Here is a 23114-nt window from a genome sequence, read left to right as displayed (position 1 = left end):
CCCTCAGCATAAAAAGTTGCAACCTCTACACTACTGCTCTTCTTTGTACCTTCTCCGCATCAAGCAGTTGGTCCCTTACCTTTCCCGCCCCAACCTGGCCACAGTGATCCATGTGACGGTCACCTCCAGGCTTGACTACTGTAATTCGCTCTACGCGGGGCTGCCCTTGAAGCTGTCCCAGAAAAACCAGCGGGTGCAGAATGCAGCAGCGAGGCTCCTCACGGAGCCCCTGCCATGGGAGCATATTCACCCAGTGCTTTTCCAGCTGCACTGGCTCCCGGCGGAGTATAGGGTCAGGTTCAAGGTGCTGGTTTTGACCTTTAAAGCCCTTCAAGGCCTAGGACCCTCGTACCTACGGGACCGCCTCTCCCGGTATGCCCCACGGAGAGCCTCAAGGTCCATAAATAGCAACACCCTAGTGGTCCCGGGCCCTAAGGAAGTCAGATTAGCCTCAACCAGAGCCAGGGCCTTTTCAACACTGGCTCCCGCCTGGTGGAACGCTCTGTCTCATAAGACAAGGCCCTGCAGGATCTGATTTCTTTCCGCAGGGCCTATAAGACAGAGTTGTTCCGCCTGGCCTTTGGCTTGGAGCCAATTTGATCACCCCCCTTCTTCTTTTCCTTTCTCCTCCTGCGATGAGGCTGCATTTTAATGTTTTAATGTTGTATTTTAATCTTGTTTTTTAAGTTGTATTCATTCAACTTGTTTTTATTATTGGTTGTTAGCCGCCCTGAGCCCAGCCTTTGGCTGGGGAGGGCGGGGTATAAATAAAATTTAATATTATTATTATTATTGCCCCTCCTTTGCACCTTACTACAGGGATATGGTTGTGGCTTTTTCCTTTTCTGGCATCCTGATTTGATTGGAATGTAATCTAGAACCCGTTTGGAGGTACCAGCTATCAGAGCTGGGTCAGATGCAGGTCAGCGCACAAGACGCAGACTGGGAAGAGGAGGTGTTGAAAACTGAAAAGTTTACAGCTTAGTGAGCTGGGAGAGTCTGTGGCGTGGTAGATCACTGCCAGATTTTAATCGTGTCAGTAGATCACAGTCTCTTGGAAGTTGGATGTCCCTGATCTACATGAAGGTGTGGACTGAGGTGTCACCAATATGTGAATTACACCCAGCTCCCTTTCAGCAAATCCAATTGAGGCAGTGGGTGTTCAGAACCAGTGCATAGGTGCTGTCGTGGATTGGATGAGGGCCAATAAACTGAGGCTGAAGCCAGACAAGAGTGAAGTGCTATTACTGGGTGGTTTGTCTGATCACTGAGTGGTCAGTGGTTCAACCTGTTTGGAGGTGGTGCTGCTTCCCCTTAAATAATCTGATGTATACTTTGAGGGTGCTATTGGATTTTTCACACCCTCTTGAGCTTAAGTGGCCTTAGTAACTCAGAACACTTATTATTAGTAATAATACACCAACATAGAGGTAACCCTGCTACAATTATCCGTGTTCTGGTAACCTCCTAATTGGATTACTGCAATGCGTTATATATTATAGTCTACTATATTATAAAGCATTACTGATCATAATAGATCGGCTTCCGAAAGCAGGATTGTAATCCTGCCGCCAGCCCCACAAGCTCGGGGGACAGCGGGGAGGCGGAATGCCACCATCCCACTGTCCCCCGACCTGGTTTGGAGGCTGGCGGCGGGAAGAAGTGCGCTTCTCCCCGCAGCCAGCCCCACAAGCTGGGGGACAGCGGGGAGGTGCAGCGCCGCCATCCCGCTGTTCCCCGACCTGGTTTGGGTTTCAGGCAGATATCCGCAAGGCGTGGGAGCCTGGCAGGAAGTCGCGCCGGTCTCCCAAGGCTTGCGGAGAGCTGCCTGTGCTGGGGGCTGGGGTCGGGGGAAGCTCGGGCTTTCCCCACCCCAGCCCGGTGCCTGGGGGGAAATTAAAATTTTTTTCTTTATTTCCCCTCTCCAAAACTAGGTGCGTCCTATGGGCCAGTGAGCCCTATGGGGCGAAAAATACGGTAATCCTTTACAATCACAAACAGCTTGAGGACCAGTTACTTGAAGTATCTTCTCCCATACATACCTGTGGAGACCATAATCTCAGAGACCTTTCTCAGAGTGTCCCTACCAGATGAGCTCTGCAAGGGCCTTTACAGCTGTAGTACTCCAATTGTGAGATTCCCTACCCAGAGAGGCTCACCTGGTACATCAATTATAGTATTTTTGGATTAGATGAAGACTTTTGTATTTTCCTAGACTTTTTAGATTTTTAATGCTTTTTGGGGGGTTCTTTGCACTATTGTTTTCAGTACCCTATTTTGTTCTGTTAAACTTTTAACAAATACCTTAGGTCTGTTTTTATACATCCTGGTTATAACTTCTTTTTGTAAAGTGCCCCAAGAGCTTTTTGCTTGTTGTCGTTGTTGTTGTTTAGTCATTTAGTCGTGTCCGACTCTACGTGACCCCATGGAGGAGAGCATGCCCGGCACTCCTGTCTTCCACTGCCTCCCGCAGTTTGGTCAAACTCACTTTAGTAGCTTCGAGAACACTGTCCAACCATCTCGTCCTCTGTTGTCCCCTTCTCCTTGTGCCCTCCATCTTTCCCAACATCAGGATCTTTTCCAGGGAGTCTTCTCTTCTCATGAGGTGGCCAAAGTCTTGGAGCCTCAGCTTCAGGATCTGTCCTTCCAGTGAGCACTCAGGGCTGATTTCCTTCAGAATGGATAGGTTTGGTCTTCTTGCGGTCCATGGGACTCTCAAGAGTCTCCTCCAGCACCATAATTCAAAAGCATTCATTCTTCGGTGATCAGCCTTCTTGATGGTCCAGCTCTCACTTCCATACATCACTACTGGGAAAACCATAGCTTGAACTATATATGGACCTTTGTTGGCAAGGTGATGTCTCTGCTGTCTAGGTTTTTCCAGCATTGTGTAAATGGACTTCTGTCCATTCCATGGGGCTTCACCATCCTGCCTCACCCCCCTGCAGCCCCCAGATTTGCACTGAATAGTCCCCCAACCCCCTTGAGCAAATTTTCAGAGGAGAAAGAGGAGAGGAAAATGAAGTCCCTGTTATACAAGCAGAAGTCTGTTCTACTCACACACAGACATCGTTAATTAATTTTGTTGCTTACAGACCAAGGCAGCAATTGTGTACTCACTTATGTGGAAGTGAGCTCTGTTGAAATGAGAGAGGCTTACTTCTGAGTTAGACATGCATAAGATTGAACTGCAAGTATTCCGAAATATACTGAAATGGTACCCAGTCTATTTTTTATTTTTAAAATTTGGGGGGGGGGAATAAAAATCATGTTCACGAAAAGAAATAAAAGTTTTTCACAGCTGTTTGGTAGCATCCTGTTTCAGATATGTGAGGGTGGGAGAATGTCCTTTAGATGAAATCTCTTACCTTTGTGAAGCACATTATGTGGGAAGGTTTGCGTAAAAGTATTCAGGGAGGTTATGTTAAGGTCATTCTTGCTCACCATGAAGTGATGCAAAACTAATCCAGATTTACTTTGTAAATGACCTGTTTACATAAGCATTTGAAAACAGATTAAAGCTAACCTGACACTACATTACTAGAAGAAGGGTAAGCATTGCTGCAAAACCTCAAAGGACTGTTTATTTTTGTACTTGAAGAACTAAAGCCAAGGCATGACCACACTTCCTTACTTTGGGCTGAAGTGGCTTTCTGTTTAAAGAGATTACCACAATGAACAAGGATGTCTTCAAAAGTAACTTTATTTGGGATCAGTTTCTGCAAGTCTACTGTAACGTTGGCAGGAACCAGATACTCCATTCTATTACCCCGCTGCTAATTTTCCAGAATTCTGTGGTCACTGAGTATGCTCATTCTTCATTGAGCCCATTTCCTGGTTCCCCGTCAGGATATCTTTGTAAAGACTTTTTGTAGTTTTGCAAGCCTCCAGGTTCCCCCCTGCTCGCCCCAAGTTCGATGGCATCTTCCTCTTGTACACTCCTGGTGTCATTTCAGCTACAGAAGCAATCGCACTCTCCCCTGAATATTGGAATCCATATATGTGATAAGTTGTAGGAGTCTGAGAGACCAACAGTGCCCATTTCTTTCTCCCATTCAATCGGTGTTTTATCTCCAAGGATGTACACTGGTGTGTGACCATGTACACAGTGCATACTATCATACATAAAGATACTCTTGTCTGTTCTGCCAATGTGCCATCATTGGCAACTGCAAAAGTGCTGCTTCCCAGCAAGTGTATGCCCAGCAAAAGAAATCCACTTTCTTTCCCCACACCAAGCTACACCCCTGTATAGGGTATGAAGGGGCCCCCAGTCAAATGCATTAAACTTGCCACATTGTGTTTGTATCATCTAGGACAGCCTCCTCCAACCTGGAGTTGCCCATATGTTTTGTAATACTCCCATCGTGGACCAATGGCCATACTAGTTGTGCATGATGGGAGCTGGATTCCAACATTTGGAGGGCACCTGGTTGGGGAGGGCTGATCTAGGAGAATGGCTTGTGGGAGCATTTGTGTAATTCAGAGAATGCATCTGTATTTACTGTTCTTTCTTATATGTAGAGATGGCATTTTCTCCTGACCTCTGGTGAATTACACGGCATATATTAGCGTTGTGGTGTATTTGAACCATAAATCTACATTCTTACCATTCTGTCTTTCTTACTTGGGGCCCAGATGTCCTAGAAAGTGGAATAAATAGCTTATTTCCACAGTATACAACTGTTCTTTTGCTATTTTTATCCAAAAGAAAATAAAAACCAGAATTTAAAGTGTCTGGGGTTTTTTTAAATAAAAAAACCGCCAACATTAAAAATGCCCTCATTTCAACCCAACTATTAGATTGTCCAGATTATCTGCAAAACTAGGCATGTGTTAGAACAAACTTAACACAAGGATGGATCTATAGGAGATGCATGATCTAATATTGAATGATATGTTTGTTTGCTTCCCTAGGGAAGAAAAAGAGCACTGGATCCGAGCAAAATATGAGCAGAAGCTCTTCCTTGCTCCACTGCAGTGCTCAGAGTTTTCCTTAGGCCAGTACCTGCTAAGAGCAACTGCGGAGGAAGATTTGCGAACAGTCATCCTGCTTCTTGCTCATGGAACACGAGAAGAAGTCAATGAAACCTGTGGAGATGGAGATGGGCGTTCAGCCTTACATATAGCATGCCGGAAAGGAAATGTAGTGTTGGTGCAACTGTTAATTTGGGTGAGTATGCGCTACATGAATTTGAGAGAGTAGCCCTGCATTAATGGGTATGTTTGAATTGTCACTTTGGTTTATCCAGGCCATATAGTACAGCTTATGTGTTTGATTTGATACAAGTGTTTGGAGTGTTGTGGGTTATGCATTAGGGGAAATATAAGTGGAACAGTTAATGGGCAAAACAACTGGCCATTCTGCACATTCACCAGGCCACATGGAGAATGTGCACATAATCTACCTATGAAGAGGAAACTCTGCATGTAATCTGCTTGCAGGAGACTCATGTGGCCAGAAAACAGAGAAAGTATTAAATCAATTAAAAACTTGGAACAGAATTCATCTTCTCAGACATTAAAAAGAAAAGGGGAATTGTAATGTATACAAACCCTAAAATAGAGGCAAAACAAACCTTTAAGGATGAAGAAGGTAGATTATTGGGAATACAGTTAAGGAATGGAAAAGAAAAAAATATTTGTGATAGGAATTTAGGCCCCAAACGGGAATAAAACACATTACAGTGGTACCTCGGGTTACATACGCTTCAGGTTACAGACTCCACTAACCCAGAAATAGTACCTCGGGTTAAGAACATTGCTTCAGGATGAGAACAGAAATCAGGCTCTGGCGGCGCGGCAGCAGCAGGAGGCCCCATTAGCTAAAGTGGTGCTTCAGGTTAAGAACGGACCGCCGGAACGAATTAAGTACAGTGGTACCTTGGGTTACATACACTTCAGGTTACAGACTCCACAGCAGCAGCAGGAGGCCCCATTAGCTTCAGGTGCTTCAGGTTAAGAACAGTTTCAGGTTAAGAATGGACCTCCGGAACGAATTAAGTCCTTAACCTGAGGTACCACTGTACTTTATATCAGTGGAAGAAAAATTATTAGAATATATAAATGAAGAAATTACCCTACTAGGAGATTTTAATGCTGTTACCTCAGTGGAATTAGATCGAACAGAGAGAAAGAGGGAAGACTCCCACACACATTTTTTCAAATGGTGGACAACCTAAATTTAAAAGATGCGTGGAGACCCAGACATCCAAAGGAAAAACAATACACACATTATTCAGAGGCTAGACAATCAGTAGGAAGATTAGATGGAAAATGGACATCAATTAATTTAATTTTGAAGATTAAAAAAAATAGAAATACAACCTAAATCAATAACAGACCAAAATTCAATTACGTTAGAATTAAAAAATAACAGACAAATAAAAAGAAGATGGAGAATGAATGAAAAAATTCTAAATGATGAAATTTTTTTGAACAAAGCACAACTTCTTAAGGAATTTATCGGAATAAACATGGCACATGAAACAGACATCAGGGTGATACGGGACTCAAGCAAGGCCTATATAAGAGAACTTTATATCCAACAAAATATGATACAAAGAAGAAGCAGAGAGGGGGAAATGGGTCAAATTAGAAATGAAATAGAAGAGAATGAAAAAATATTAGCCAAACATCCAAAGAATGTGAGTGCAAGCCAAAAAATTAAACTTTTGCAAAATCAGTTATCAACTTTACTAAATTATGAAATAGAAAACAATATTAAATGGATGAAACAGAGGAAAATACAGACATATTGGACTTAGAGGGATTCAACAACAGGTACAGATGGCACACCTGTTTAGTTTATAATAAGACAAATGTACATCAATGATTTTCAAATTATATAATCAGAAATTCTTTATTTAAAATTTGGAGGAAGTATCAAAATTTATTCGAGCCAAAGATTCCATGGTGGGCCGCACCATTAGAGGCAATTTCGATAAAAAAGAAAAATATGGATACAAATTGGGCAACATATAAACAATTATTAAAAGAAGAACAAGGACAGTTAGACTTGAAATCTTATGAAGAAATTTCTCACCATTGTACGAGCTTGTTACAATATTATCAATTAAATGATATATTTAAAGCAGACAAAAAATGGATTCCAAAAAGAAGAATCAAAATTTCAATTAGAATTCAATTAGAAACGACGGCAGCAATCAAATTACAATCTAATCAAAATTTAAAGAAAGAATGGGAATGTGTAGAGGAGTACATGGCAAAACGATGTTCCAAAAGTAATTTGTTGATATGTTTAAACTGAAACCCACAAAGTTAAGAGGAACAAAGTATAAGATCTTATGGTTAATAGTATTAATATATTGCTCAAACACAATTTTAAGATACTGTATTAAATTTCATGATGCCAAACACAGGTGGAGGGAAGTCACAGGGAATTAAGAGGGTGAAAATGAAAATGAAAAACAATTTTTTGATATATGTATATAGAAGGTAATGTTAAAATGCCAACGTTGGTTTATTTTATTTTTTATTTTGTTTATATCACTGTTGTGTTGTATTATTGCAAGAATCAAATAATTTTTTAAAAAGAAGAAGAGGAAACTGCACGTTTCTGAATCCATCTACAAGCCTTGGGGATTGTATATATATTAATTTTGTACATTTTGCAGTTATTATGCATAATTGACAATGTGTACATTCCCTAACATTCCCCTAACATGTACATATTCCAACCTGGTGCAAAAGTCTTATGAATGCTGGCAGCTCAGAATCAGTGTACAGTGTATATCCCTTAAAATGTGTATATAGTTTAAAAGAGCTTGCTTAATTTAAAAATGCTCTTCCTTGAGAGTTGACGAGCGCATCTAGGGGCAGCATGCATGAAGCTCACTTCTCCATGAGTGAGGAAGGAGTGCTGTTGACCTCGGCTACAGTAGCTGGATGCACAACAGAAAGCTGTTCAGATTTAAAACTAGGTAATGAGAATTATTTATTTCAGGCGTTTCTGCCGGCTACTGCTCCTAAATGCTGCATGTTCTTTCCACAGTACGGTGCTGATGTTATGGCCCGTGATGCCCATGGAAACGGTGCTTTGGCCTATGCCAGGCAAGCCACCAGCCAAGAGTGCATTGAGATTCTCCTGCAGTACGGCTGCCCAGATGAGCGCTTTGTCCTAAGTGTTCACCCGTTATAAATGGGGATTGCCATAATAGGAACAACAGCAGTGCAAAACCGATTGGAGCAGATGAGGATGGTTCAGGCAGTTACTGACAAGGGGCACAAACCAGGACATACTGTATGTTCCGCGCATTAGGCAACTGGGCGTATAAGACAACCCCCCAAATTTTGCTGTTAAATTATAGAGTTTCGTCACCTGCCAAGTGCTGCCAGGGGCAGAGCGTGCACCCCTGCGCTGCCTCTGCCATTGCAGCAGCAGCAGCCCGAGGCGAGGCGTTTGGTGGGCGGAACGAAACCGAAACCCGCCACCCGGCTTCACTCGGCTCGTGGGCGCCCCACTTTATCCCAATTTATCACGGAAGAACACTAAGGGGACGCAGCCTCTGACGCAGCGCGAGCCCCCGCCTCTTCCGTACTGGCACAGTGTCTTTTTGTTGGCCGCCTCACCGCGGAAAGTCCTTCCGAGTGCGGCGCTCCCTGCCCACCTGCTGCTGCCGTCGTGGGAACCGGAGCCGGCCTCCGCCGTGGCCGCGTGGGGCTTTGCTCAGCTTGCGGGCGCCACGAAGAGTCTGCCGTGGCGAGGTGGTGCGCTGCTTCGGCCAGGGCTCTAAGGAGCTGGGCATCCCCACAGGTGAGGGTGGTGGAGGCTGAGGCGGCCGCTTGCAGCCTTTTCCCAGAGGGAGGGAGGGAGCCGGGCCGGGCCTCCCTCCCTCCGGGTGGCGGGTTTCGGTTTCGTTCTGCCCACCAAACGCCTCGCCTTGGGCTGCTGCTGCTGCAATGGCAGAAGCAGTGGAGGGGTGCACGCTCTGCCCCTGGCGGCACTTGGCAGGCAACCAACCTATAATTTAACAGCAATAGTTGGGGGGGTCATCTTATATGCCCAGTCACCTAATGCGCTGGAACATACGGTATGTCCTGGTTTGTGCCCCTTGTCAGTAACTGCCTGAACCATCCTCATCTGCTCTAATCCGGGTTTATGGTGCTGAAGGGGAGCCAGGGGGTTTCTGTGGGTCTCCTAACAACTAAATATATCATAGTAATCTTGTACTCATAACATATTAGTAATGTCAGAAAACAAGAGCCAGTATTTTCAGATGATGGTGGGCAACCTTGCACTGCTGTTGGTCCTATTATGCCTACTCCCAATTTATCACGGAAGAACACTAAGGGGACGCAGCCTCTGACGCAGCGCGAGGCCCCGCCTCCTCCGTACTGGCACAGTGTGTGTTCGTTGGCCGCCTCACTGCGGAAAGTCCGAGCGCGGCGCTCGCCCGTCTGCTGCTGCTGCTGCCGTCGTGGGAGCTGGATCCGGCCTCCGCCGTGGCCGCGTGGAGATTCGCTTGGCTCACGAGCACCATGAAGAGCCTGTCATGGCGAGGTGGTGCGCGGCTTCGGCCGGGGCTCCAAGGAGCTGGGCATCCCCACAGGTGAGGGCAGTGGAGGCTGAGGCAGCCGCTCATGGCCTTTTCCCGGAGGGAGGGAAGGAGCCGGGCCGGGCCCCCTCTCTCCAGGTGGCGGGTTTCGGTTTCGTTCCGCCCACCAAACGCCTTGCCTTGGGCTGCTGCTGCTGCGACAGCAGAGGCAGCGCAAGGGTGCGCGCTCTGCCCCTGGCGGCGCTTGGCATGCGGCCAAACTCTATAATTTAACTGCAAAAGTTGGGAGGTCGTCTTATACGCCCAGTTGCCTAATGCGCCGGAACATACGGTATGTCCTGGTTTGTGCCCCTTGTCAGTAACTGGTGCTGAAGGGGAGCCAGGGGGTTGCCGTCTCCTAATAACTAAATATATTGTAATAATCTTGTGCTCATAACATATTAGTAATGTCAGAAAACAAGAACCAGTATTTTCAGATGATGGTGGGCATCCTTTTCTTTCTCCCAATGTTAACCAGACAAGAAAAAGGAAAGCATGTAATTTAACTACCAACACAAAAACTTCAGACATGAATTGAGTGCTCTAAATAACTACTTCACCCTAATATGTATCAACCGCACCCAAAAAAAAGTTATTTTCACACCTGAAGAAACTAGAATACATGAAAGAAGAGTAGGGGGAAGTTTAAGAGAACAATTACCTCCGCTATCACTTTCAATTTTGAAACTCCCTGCTCAGTGTGCTCCTCAGCAACACTTATATACAAATACTATACAAGTGGAATTAAAACCTGAAATTTAATTTATTCAAAACACCTGACTGCAGAAGTGCAGCTTGTCATTCCTAGAGTCAAATGCCACTATCTGGCTGAAAGTCACAATGCTAAAATCAGAACTTCACTTGATACTGAAAGAATAACTCCTGCCTCATAAGCTCACTGTTCCTCTTGCATTTCCTTCCCTGCCACCTTCTTGGATAAAAGTGCCATGCATTGAATCAAAATATATTAAATCACAGGGACAACAGATCTGGCTATGCCATATTTGCATGTGGCATAAGTGGAGTGTGACCTGTTTGTTATGAGTACATGATTATAATGATATATTTAGTTATTTTTAAAGAGGAAAACCATGCACTCACCCTTTTCAAGGATTCTCCATGATGCTCAAAGCATCATGTTTTATTTAGGCCAAGCCAGATACAGTGGAAAAGTTGTGGTGTGTCTCCCAATGCTTTCTATTTTCACTTTAATGTAACTATGGTATGGGGTGTGTGCCCAGATTTAGAGAAGGGTGTTTTAACTCTTTCCCCACTGATCATTTGCCTGCTAAATACTTTTAGCTGCTTAGATACTTTGCTCACGTATCTTTTTCCCCCTCAGAGAGAAAAGCAGATGGGGAGAGATATTATGATTGGGAAAATGGCCTATGGGAAAATAGTTAAGTACTGCCCTCCCCACAGTAGCTCTATCATATTCTGAGCCCCCTGCAGCAGCATTACAGTAAAAACAAAACCCATTAGGAGACATTCTTTATGTCACATCTAGCTCAGCCTGTACAATCCTGCGCCTATGCAGGACTGGCTTGTATTAACCAGACGCTTGTATATATAGTACTATCTACATCTCTTTCGTTATCCACGCAGCACCCATATTTCTGAGGAACTATTTACATTAGACAATTTATACTTCTAAAGACCCACTTCATGTACTTTCAGATTTGTGCATATAAAATAGGCACATAGATGCACGTTATTGTATACATGAACATCTATCTATGGAAACCTGATTTATGCTGTAAAATTACATAGAGGTATTTGCAGTATATAAAGCCATATTTGATGAATTGTGCAAAAACAACGAAGTCTTGTGGTGCCTTAAAGGTGCCACCAATTATATTCAAACTTTGTTCTGACTTTTCTGAGCCATTTTCTCCAGCGTGATGAATGCCCAATGTTTATCCTTTGCATTTGTGAAAGACCGCAAGGGGTGTGCGTGTGCAAGAGGTGACACACAATACCTGCAGGTGCACACAATGAAATGAAATGTTTAATTCATTAACAGAGTGATGCTCCGCAAGTCAGGTTGTTTTTCCTGCAACAGCATTGCTTAAATCCAGTCACTGCTCCCCCCTCTCCCCCCCCCAGTGAAATGTTGCAGACATATAGACATTGCTTTCACAGCTGAAGCCCATGAGTCTGTAAAATAGCCCTTCTTTTCTCCTCAGCTCTCAGTTTCTCCAGAGAGGGCAGGAATTGCCTGGCTACTGTAAAAAGACAGTGGAAAAGAGAACTGCAGAAACCATTTGTTTTAATAAAAAGAATTCAGAGGATGAAACTGTAGATGGGAGGGGAAGACAAAGAGAGGTCATGGATTCACTAATGATAGCACATGACCTGGGACCATTGACTGGGTGTCTCGAGGCAAGGCAAGTATCGCATGAGAGTTACTGGAGGGAAACAACAGGTGAAATGTTGTAGACATTGCTTAATGCCACCATTGATTTCTGGAAGACTTATACTCTGAAAGTGGTGTGGATATACCCCTGCTGAGACTATGTCTTCCATGGAGAAGTAGTTGTGGCGATCACACGGGGTCCCCGGACGTTTCACCGTCTATTGATCCCTGTGCCACCACTTTATTTCTCGCTGCCACCACCCAGGCCCTACCTGGTAAATACTGAGTCCAATCAGGGTTAAATTGGAACATAAACTTCTGTTTATTTATTGCAGTTTAACAAGCGTGTGGTTTCATAAACGGTATCGGTCAATTACAATCATGGGGTGCCTATCCAGACCTCTAACTTCCGCTACCTGCTCTCAACTCACTAAACCACCTCTCAGATATTTACTTGTCTTCCTAGCTCCTAACTGTTCCTGACTCAGCTTATTTCGCTACACTAACTCCACCTACCCCCAGACTCTATCCCAATTCACTCCCACTCCAACCAACCTCCCAAGGAACTCTCCTCTTCACCCCTCCCAGAGCTGGTTTTATAGTTCCTCTGCCTCCACCCCCCTGGGTTCTGATTGGGCAACCTGTTTAACTATTTCACCTCCAGCACTCTCATAAGTTAACGTCACAGTAGTCCAGGTGGAGCAGTGAAATACTATGATCCTTCACCCCAGAAAGGATGGGTAGCTGTGGGTAGAACCCAGAGGAATTAGCAGATGAGGGAGCTCCATTAATGTGAACATGTTTAACATGCACACAAAACATTAATGTGAACATGTTTAACATTCATACAATTCACCTCTACCAAACTGAACATTTGGATTTCATTCCCTTTTCTGAAGAGCTTGACAGCATAAATCAGAAGCAAGCACAAAGTTTGTCAGGTCTGAAGCTCCTATGATGGTATGTGTCAAATCAGTTATCAGTTATTTAGATTGTGTATTGTGTCTTTTGGTTATGTGTATGTAAAAAATTCTATTCAAATTTGTAAATGTTCGTAAGTATGCATTGATTTTTTTTTGTAAGGCAAAAATACTTCGGTTAATTTATAAACTATAACTGATGTGAAATAATTTGAAGATATTTAGGATCTAAGGGATCACAGATTGTAGTAACAGATCGTGAAAACACTCCAGACAAAGAAATATTTTTTTCTTTGATGAAAAGCATATCTGTCTAAGATGCTGGCACGTGTTGGGAAATACGGTTTGGAAAGGCAGACCATTGTCTTCCAGAAGCACAAACGTATTTCACTGTATGCTTCCTGAAAATGTTGTGGAGGGTGCTTGGGAGCCAGAGTGCTTGGGAGTACAAATCATTATAAAGATTAACCATTTATTAAGCACTATTCAAAAGAAGAAGAGTTGTAGTTTAAAAATTAATTACTTCACACAATTGTTTGTGCCAAAATATATTTATAGTACAAACCTTATAATCACTGTACAAATCATCATAAAGTAGTATAAACCAAAACAATCTTGGACTACTGAAGCAAAAGGGCACATGACCTCATTCCCACCCCCTTTCTATTGAAAGAAAGAAAAATGGCAGAGGTTTGATGATGAAATTTGGCAAATTTTAATTGTTTTCTTCACAAAAAGCAAAACAAAAACAAATGATCACATTTTTGGTCCTTTAGTTACAGCTAAAATGAACAAACACGGATTTACAAAACAGTAGTTATAAATCCCATGAACAAAATCTGTGCTTGACATTTATTATGTCCACATTTAATTTTCCTAATCACTTTTAATAAGTTAAAGCAAACTTGCTCCCCCCAAATGGAGGTCAATGTGGGCCACAGACCTCATTGCTACATCGTGCTGTTCAGTATCAGTTTTAAGGGATTTAAGGGAATATTAATTTTAGATAATATAAGGAATCCAGTCTTTTAAAGTCCTTCCCCCATTTTATGGTAAGTTTATTCTTCCGTGATGAAATCTTCAATGGAAATCTATGCCTTTAGTTAAAGAGATGAAGAAGCAGAAGAGACAAGTTAAACAGAATTTTAATTCTCCTGCAATGCCATTACTTGTATGATGATGATGATGATTTCAGTTTATACACTCCCCTATACCCGGAGGTCTCAGGGCGGTTCACAAACAAGAGCACAACATACAAAATCAAACCAAAAGCAGTAACCCAACCCCCCCCCCAAGACACAATACACAATCTAAATAATTTAGGGTGAAACTCAACACATTTATATTGGTGAAAGTGACACAATGTATTTCTCACAATGGAAAAAATTAGCCTTTTATGTAGTTATTCTCATAAATGAGCTTGAAATATTTTTTCCTTAGCGGTATTCATTAATCCTTTTTGCATTTCATAGCTATTCTTATTTATTTTTTCCATTTTGTTTTTACACCAAGGAGGCTGCAGTCAAATAATACTCAGCAACTGATTTCCTCTCTTTGGACTGAAAAATTAAACAGATACTAAATTATGACAGTGAATTTAGAAAGGAGGGCTCCAAGGGCTTGAAAGAACATGTCTGAGATAATATGATGCTTCTAAGAATATTGCAATCACATCCAAGCAATCACCGAAGCGTGCCATGTAACTACCTCCTCAGCTAATATGCTTTTTTCTCCGTGATGACTAATCATGTTCTATTAAACAGCAGTAATGCTGGAAGAACTCAACTATACAAGTGTAATGAAGCCAGTATTCTCCCTGGACAGATTAGCTACAACTGATTTGACACATACCATCATAGGAGCTTCAGACCTGACAAACTCTGTGCTTGCTTCTGATTTATGCCGTCAAGCTCTTCAGAAAAGGGAATGAAATCCAAATGTTCAGTTTGGTAGAGGTGAATTGTACTGATGTGCTTAACTGTCAGTTAAGGAAAGTTGCAATTTCTTCTCGTCTTCCCCCTCTTGTATATTACTACATGTTCCTTCTGAATTTGAAAATATGTGGGTTAATATATATATAGTATTTGTATATCTGTGAGTTCAGTGCATCTTGTTCTGCTTATCCCCTGCGAGCAGAGGATCCCAGCATTGGTTCAAAATGTGACTATTCTCTATAGCAAACATACTTGCCGTCCTGTGCAAATGCTAGCAAAAGAGAAATCACTGGAGTTCACATTGGCCTGAGATCACTTACCGCTGTTTGGCTTACACCAAAGCTCAAAAAATCCTTTTTGTGCCTTACAGTTTTTATACTATTATGAACTAATGTGTATACTCCTAGGGGAAGGGAAAAGAAGAAGTGGTTATGGATAGCATTAAAATACATAAGCTAATAAAAATATTAGATCAAAGGTTCCCTAGACCATGAAACTGATGCAAAAATATAAATATAAGCTTCCCTTTCTTTCCAAAAGGAGGCTAAGATGGGGTGGAGACTTGAGGGTTCCTAACAGAGATGCTTAGGAGATATGCATTCAGAGAACTTCAAATTGCCACACAATCTATTAAAGAGCGGACACTGCCAGTAGGTCAAGGAAAGCTGTGTTAGTCCAAACACAATTATGCCTATGCTTTAGCTACATGGCTTGCAGAATCTATCACATTTTCTATGATACACATGCACTTCTTAAAGATATCACTTCAAATATTCTCCCTTAAAACAAACAAACAAGTATAATTTCACAATGAAAATACATATGCTCGTGGAATGCAGTGAGCTGCTATGCTGATCTTTCACTTAAACAGGTCTTTGTTGTCCTTTCAACAACTTTTGAGTGTTTTATGCCACAAGTAATTAGAAGTTGAAAATTAAAAAATAGTTTAATGGGGGGTGAATAAATGAAAGTGCATTGCTCTTAAAGTGGTTAGCATTTAAAAATATATTGTCTGGGATCTGATTTTCAAAATGTGTTAAAAAACTACCACAGGGACGGGGCCTCCAATTGTTCATGAGAACTACTGACATTCAGGACAATTGGATATGAGCTATAATATCACATGACACACCAGCCCCTTCATTGTGGTAATGCCCAAGAGTACCCCAAATGAGGTCAACAGAAAGTACTTAGTTTTTGTACCACTAAATTGTATTTTGTCAAGCCTTATTTTAGTAAACTGTCAGGAGGAAAGCTTAGGAAATTGTCCCTTGCCCAACAAAGGAGGGTGTCGCAGCGCCTCCCCTAAAAGACCAGAGAGTCTGCAACCCCAGGTTCTGATGAACATGGCAGTGATGAAGGGAAGGCATCAGCTGATTGCTAGTGTCAAGTAAGTAGTATTATGGAAGCCACATTAAAACTAGTATCTGCCTGAACATCTTCAAAGCCACAAATGTGGACTCATGCTGCGAAATTCCCGTGGCTCTTTTATTTCTTTTAAATACTCACAGAGCTGAATACATGAAAACAGAAAACCAATGAAATAAGGCAGCCAATTCAAGCATTGTTGCACAAAGACTGTAGCTTGTGCCTGTGGGGCTTCTCTTGACTCAAGTTACCAGACAGCATTACAAAAGTATTTCTTCTGGTCTTCTCAGCACAAATTCAGTTCTGTGCTTTATTTTCTCCAGTTATTTTCCCCTTCAATGGAAAATAGTCACAAAGAAATAAAATACCACAGGAGTGTTAAATGCAGATAAATGTATATTTTGTTGTTGCATGTAAAGGGTTTTTCACTGGTATCTCTCTCAGGCAGTTTCAACATTCATTCCTTCTCTACAAGATACCCTTTTTCCGACTCGTGCCTCGCAATTCAAAACCACAGAACCCACAAAGGAGACAAAAGCTAAAAACAATTCAGTGCTACCAAAACATTGAACCTGTAATTGTTATCTAATATCCTTCCCAGAAGTCAGCCATTCCACGAGATCCATTCTGGAGGACAAGAAGCTATGTTCGGACCCTGATTCTTGCATAATTTGCTTCTGGCTCCCAAGCACCCTCCACAACATTTCAGGAAGCATACAGTGAAAGACGTTTGTGAGTCGAGGACCCTAACCCGCTTAGTGGAGAAATAATGGACACAGACACAAGTATTTTAGGTTAATGGGCTGAAAAAGGCCACAACTTTTATTGGTTACAGCATGTGAGTGGTATTGGCTTAGGCATTGATCAAACAACCTATATCCAACCCCACCCGTGCAGCGGGGGGTCATTTGAAGGTTAACAACCAGTGGGAGGAGCTTGTTGATGCAAATACGACTGAAAGCTTCCCCTGATGTAACCGGGGGTCGTGCCATGGCCCTAGCCACCAGCAGGGCATCAGACAGGATCCACGACCACCGGATTCCTATAATGGAATACCCAAAATGGGGCAGGGTAGGTGACGGCCACACCCTGCCCCCCAACACATATTCCAATACCTAACCGCCAAAACCGGAAAAGTTGTGACGAATTGCTACGAAGTAGGTGAAAAACCAAGAGGCTGGTGCCAATCTAGCCAAATAGACAAAAACTCCTACTAGGCCCCCTGGGCAACCAGGGCGACCAACCAAGGTCCGTAGCAAAGTCAAGAGCACAAACCTAGCCTAAAGGGCAGGCGGGCGGGTGATCCGATGTCTTCCAGGAAGCAGAATGAGGCTGGGAGGCTGCCGCGGCCGCTTGAATGCAGCTAAACCCCGCCCCCAGGCCAACCCCATTGGCTGGCCCACTGCAGGGCGGTGTGGCAGCCGGGGAGATGATGTAGGGGGGCGAACATGCCCCCCTGCCGACACGGGAACGGTTCCCGCTCACAACACCTCCCATTGGGGAAGAGGAGGGGCTTTGTGCTTCTGGAAGAAGCTGTGAAAGCAATGCCTACAACATTTTACCGCGGGGGGGGGGGGAGCAGTGACTGGATTTAAGCAATGCTGTTGCAGGAAAAACAACTTGACTTGCAGAGCATCACTCCGTCTTCACAAGTATAAGTTGTCTAATGTAAATAGTTCCACAGAAATATGGGTGCTGCATGGATAACGAAAGAGATGTAGATAGTACTATATATACGAGCGTCTGGTTAATACAAGCCAGTCCTGCATAGGAGCAGGATTGTACAGGCTGAGCTAGATGTGACATAAAGAATGTCTCCTAATGTGTTTTGTTTTTACTGTAATGCTGCTGCAGGGGGCTCAGAATATGTGCTGTGTCTTAAGAGTTATAGGGAGGGGGAAGGGTTGCCAAGCACCTTTTCAGAAATACATGTCCTGGTTTGTGCACCTTGTCGGTAACTGCCTGAACCATCCTTATCTGCTCTAATCCAGGTTTACGGTGCTGAAGGGGAGCCAGGGGGTTGCCGTCTCCTGTTCCAAATCTCCAGCCACTGTCCTGCCCTCTGGGGATTATTGGGCTACTGTTTTTGGGATGTTCCTCGTCTCCTTAAAAAAATATATATATCCTTCACTGATATGATGTAGCTGATTTTTCACCTTTGTTGTTTCTAAGCTGTTTTATTATTGTAAGAGAGGTAGAATAAGAAATATTGAATGAACGGGTGATTTTATAAAGCATTCAGATTTCTTGCCAGAGCTTCGTCTTTTGTTATGTTTTCTTCAAATTCACAAAAGGTGTGAACATGCTTTCCTGACATTGACATAGTTCTTATCGGCTTCTCTGGAACTTAAGCACATGTTTACATGCTTTTGAGATTCAAGACTTTGCTCTAGCATCAGACCCACAATATAGTTCTAGGAGCTCAGTGTCCAGGCTGAACAACGGGGGTGGGGAGCATGGTTGCAGGATTTTTTCTATAGAAGATACATTGTCCCAAAATTTGTGGTGGTGATTTAGCTCTCATAGTGCATCAAATGTTATTTGATCCCTTTTTCCCAAACTACCTACATTTCCTTTTGTAGCATCAGTTATGTAATTCCTACTGGCATGGAAGGAAGGGGAGTGGGTGAATTCACGACTTGAGGCAGCCAATACTTAGCCAATGGCTGATTTTAGTTTCTTTCTTTCTTTCTGTAAATAATGTATAAATGATGACACAGTGTGGAAATTTTAAAAAGTTGGGTTTTTAAAGATTTTTTTATTATTACCTCATTCAGCAAATTTGTTTTACAATGACTCCATGAAACTTTATTTATATTGTTTGTATGATTATTAAACATATTGATACATTTCACTTTGCTTGTTGTTTCATATGATCTTGTTCGATTAAATATCAATTTGTATTATGTTTCCCTCTCGCTTTCTCCATCCCTTTTTAGTGTGTCAGCTGTACAGTATTCTGAATTTTAAAAATGTTGTAAAGTAATGCAAAGAGAGAGACTGCTACATTGGATATGTCTCTTTCTAATAAATATAAGAAAATACCCTTGTTTGCCTGTAGTTGTTGTTCTTTCACATCTTTCCACAGAGGCAACTGCTGAGATTTCTCTCTAATTACTAAAGGTACAGAACATTTCCCCCCTAAATAAATAAATACTTGTAAAATTCATTGAGTGGTAGAGCCCAGTATTGGCTATCGTCAATGTCTTTCTAAGCGCTGCTTAGATGCTTTTCAACTGGACATCCCAAGGATTGAGCCTGCAGCCTTGTTCATGCAAAGCATGTCACCTATTTGTGGCCTCTCCTTTCCATTTATGTTGATAGCCCAATTCTACACTTGTACAGCTTCTGTCAAATATATAAGCACTTACTGTAAATGTTGATGAATGTATTTTTTTTCATCAACATATATATTGTAATACCTATTAGTTTGACTCCACAGTCAGTATATGGACAAGATTATCAACAAATTGTAGCTAATATTAAATTGAATGTTACTGCTTTAAAAATTATTGAGATCATATATGTGAAGTCCCTTTTTCATCACTTTAAAATGCACTGCACATTGTAGGGCTGTGGTGAATGAGCATGTAATTTGACCAATCTCCTTTTTTAAAAAATAGGGAAGATCAGAAAACGGTCACTAAAATGCTTGCACATTCACTGTAGGTCAAAAATCATAGAAATTGTAAGGTAAGGCGCCTCCTTAATGCCCATGCCATGTAAGCAGTCCACATTTTCCACATTCTCACCTCGCGCACTTGCTGACAAATTTAAGCTTCATGCACCCAGACTTTCTCCTGCAATTTTAACCTCAAACATCTTCCCCTGCAGGTTTCAGGAAAAGTGAAGTTATAAGCACTTTAATTCCTCCCTTTAACTAGATTGTGAACCTGACAGCAGGGTCTGCATTTTTTAATTATTCTTACACCCTGCCTAGTTGATATATTTTATACACTGTTGTTCTTACTGTTATTCTCTCTTATCCTCATATGGAAACCCATTTTCCATCATCCTGATTTGGGTAAGTTAAAGGAAAGGAAGGAATATCCTTTGGAGTTGACCCGATCAAGTGCTCATTTCAGTGCAGTAGAAACATTTGTAATCTCTGTGTGACAGATCTGGGTGAGAGATACAGGTTGTGCTTCCTCACTCTCCTCTCCCTTTGTTGCAAACTCTCTAAAGGCTGTTTACTGAGGGCTGGTAAAGCAGATTGAGAGATGCCTTTCATTTCAACAGCTCTCTCCTGCCCCAAATCCCACCTCCACATACCCTTGCAAACATTCTCAGCTGGTGGCACTCACAGATCCCCAGGAAGAAAAGAAAATGTATGCTACAAGGCAGCAGAGTCAAAAGAAAGAAAGAATTGAAGACAAATGGTATTGGAAATAGGAGAGCCCCTTGTTTTTAGGGTGAGATAGCAATTACTTTTAGAGACCCACCTCTTGGCTGTGCTGTGCCTCTCTGTGTTTTGACCAGACCCACAAAAGAGCAAATCAGGGCAGGGTGCTGAAGGGGAGCTCTTGGCAAGTCTCTTCCCTAGTTGAGTGGCCAAAGGTCTCGTCTTTCCTGGAATCTACTAGTACTGACTCCCATTCAGAGCCCTTCACTTATGCCCATCACTTATGCCCATGTTTTCACCATTCACCTTTTGTCATTTTTCATCTGACACCTATTAAAGGGAGGAGGGGGTCTGTGCAAAGGGATCAGAATACGCTGCATAGCCTGATCCTTAATGCTTGGAGGAGGAGCATAAAATCTTGCTCATTGGTTTAAAGAAAAATAATTCGTTTTACTCAAAGATCAATTTGCTGCACAGATTATGAATACAGTGGTACCTCAGGTTACATACACTTCAGGTTACAGACTCTGCTAATCCAGAACTAATACCTCGGGTTAAGAACTTTGCTTCAGGATGAGAACAGAAATCGTGCGGTGGTGGCGGCAGCAGGAGGCCCCATTAGCTAAAGTGGTGCTTCAGGTTAAGAACAGTTTCAGGTTAAGAACGGACCTCCTGAATGAATTAAGTACGTAACCAGAGGTACCACTGTAGCTTCTTTGACCGTCTTTCTGCTGTTGTCTGCAATGTGGCACCTGAAGATTACTGTCTTCCCAACTGTTATAGTGGATGGGGAACCTGTTGCCCACCAAATGTTGTTGAACTTCAACACCCAGCATGACCAATGGTCAGGGATTATTGGAGTTCTAGTATTGCAACATCTGGTTAATATTACAAAATTAAATAATGTTTTTAAACAAACAACCCTCTCCTCAAATTTCCACATCATTGTATTTTCAAGGCCAGGGTTTTTTGTTTTTTTGGTGGGAGGAGGGAGTAATACTGGACTAATGAAGTTAGACTCTGGGATCCAGAAAATGTCTGTTTTTCTTTGGATATGATATTCAATAATCTAATAACAGAGATCTAGCTGGTGAAGTGAAAATTAGCTAGTGAAGTAAAATGTGAGAAAATAAGCTAGTAGTTTTTTAAATATATATATCTTTATCAAATATTTCTTAATTTACAAAAATACATGCATTGTCTATTTTTTCAAGTTACATTTTTTACAGTTTCATTTGTTGTGAGACATTAGTGTTGTATACAATGTTCGGAAGAAAAGGGGGACAGAGGAGAGGGGGGTGGGTAGGGTGGCAATTCTTCAATTCTTCTACTTAGCGTATGTATAAGCTAGTAGTTTTGAAGTGTGCAATGCACCCCTAAAGTTTAAGCCCCCATGCTGAATGCATCTATCTGTGATGTGCAGCATGTGAAAGTCCTGTCACCATTGATCTGTCCCTCACTGCCACCATATAGAATCACAGAATTGTAGAGTCAGAAGGGACCCAAAGGAGACTGAAATGAAATGGGGTTGGGGTGAGCAGTAGCAGCAGTGCAGTCATTGCGTTCTTGTAGCCCAAAATAAAAGTTACGATGACCCAGGAAATCACATTGGAGGTGAAGTTCTCTCCCAGGGGGGATTCACAATTCATGGTGTTGCCATTTAAACATTGTGTTTTATAGGCCAGATATACAGTCTAACCACTGTTTTAAAAAACAGAAAAGGCATGGCAGAGGAACAAGCAGACTGGCTGCCCGGGTGTCAGGGCAAAGTTTGCAACGGTGGACCACAGACCTGGACCCTCTGGTGAAGGTAGAGAATGAAGGGAAAGCAGAGCTCTTGACTCAGCCACTCTCACGCCTTTTGACAACCAGCAAACATGCACCAAATGGTGCTAAGAACATTACCTGCTGATGACTCACAGCATGGTTTTGCTGAAGAAGTCCCACCTCCTCCTTGTATAGATCCCTGAGAGAGAAACTTTTGAGGCCCTTGACCAAATGACCAGTTGGCCAAAGTTCAATCCAGTGAAGTTTAAATTTACAGATACTGATCAGAATGTGACCCTTAGAGCAGCCTTTTTTAAGTTGGTGCAGCCAAGATTGGTTCCTAGATCCAGAGCAATTATTTGATATACTGTGGTGTCCTCCAAATGTTTGGGACGCCTCACATCAGCTCCAGCCAGCATGCCCAATGGGTGGGGGTTGTGGCAAATTGTAATCTCTGGAGGGAACCACTTTGGCCACCCCGGGTTGATGGCATTGAATAGGATTGATACAGTACTTTTACACAGGATGATAATGTGTTATAGAATATTATTGTGAATCTGTTTAAATGTCTGTAAGCCAACAGTTTGACCATACAAGAAATACGGTCCTGATCTGGAGGCTAGATAGTGATTAAAAAAGAACTTGAGATAACTTGTATCAGGATTATAATTTTGGGTTTGAAACAAAACTGAAATGAAACAAAATTATTCACATTTTAGTTATTCTCTTTACTAGGGACATAAGAAGAGGATTTCACAGCAGAAATTCCTTGGACAGATTGTTAAGTATGAATGAACCAAACCATGGGTAGCCCATCCCATTTTGCCACCTGAGGCGAAACAGTAAGGTACTGCTGTCCCCCACTGAAAC

At 42.4% G+C, this 23114-nt stretch overlaps 1 protein-coding gene across 6 annotated transcripts in view; it reads left to right on the top strand.

Annotated features, from left to right (window-relative positions):
* The window catches only part of AGAP1 (ArfGAP with GTPase domain, ankyrin repeat and PH domain 1), a 326368-nt gene extending 307189 nt beyond the window's left edge, over window positions 1–19179 (top strand). For 2 of the 6 annotated variants that reach the window (XM_053362883.1, XM_053362876.1), the window contains 2 exons: window positions 4918–5173; window positions 8015–8275. In XM_053362883.1, the coding sequence (XP_053218858.1) occupies window positions 4918–5173; window positions 8015–8161 (403 nt within the window). In that variant the 3' untranslated portion in view covers window positions 8162–8275. Of the gene's footprint in view, window positions 1–4917; window positions 5174–7819; window positions 7944–8014; window positions 8279–18126 lie in introns of those variants that run through there. The other 4 variants (XM_053362861.1, XM_053362842.1, XM_053362851.1 and 1 more) reach the window with 4 other exon arrangements.
* The last annotated feature ends 3935 nt before the right edge of the window (window positions 19180–23114 follow it).

The sequence above is a fragment of the Podarcis raffonei genome, chromosome 1 (assembly GCF_027172205.1).
Source record: "Podarcis raffonei isolate rPodRaf1 chromosome 1, rPodRaf1.pri, whole genome shotgun sequence".
NCBI classification, from domain to species: domain Eukaryota; kingdom Metazoa; phylum Chordata; class Lepidosauria; order Squamata; family Lacertidae; genus Podarcis; species Podarcis raffonei.
The sequence above is the reverse complement of the archived record's forward strand: the minus strand, read 5'-3'. Positions and strand labels throughout refer to the sequence as shown.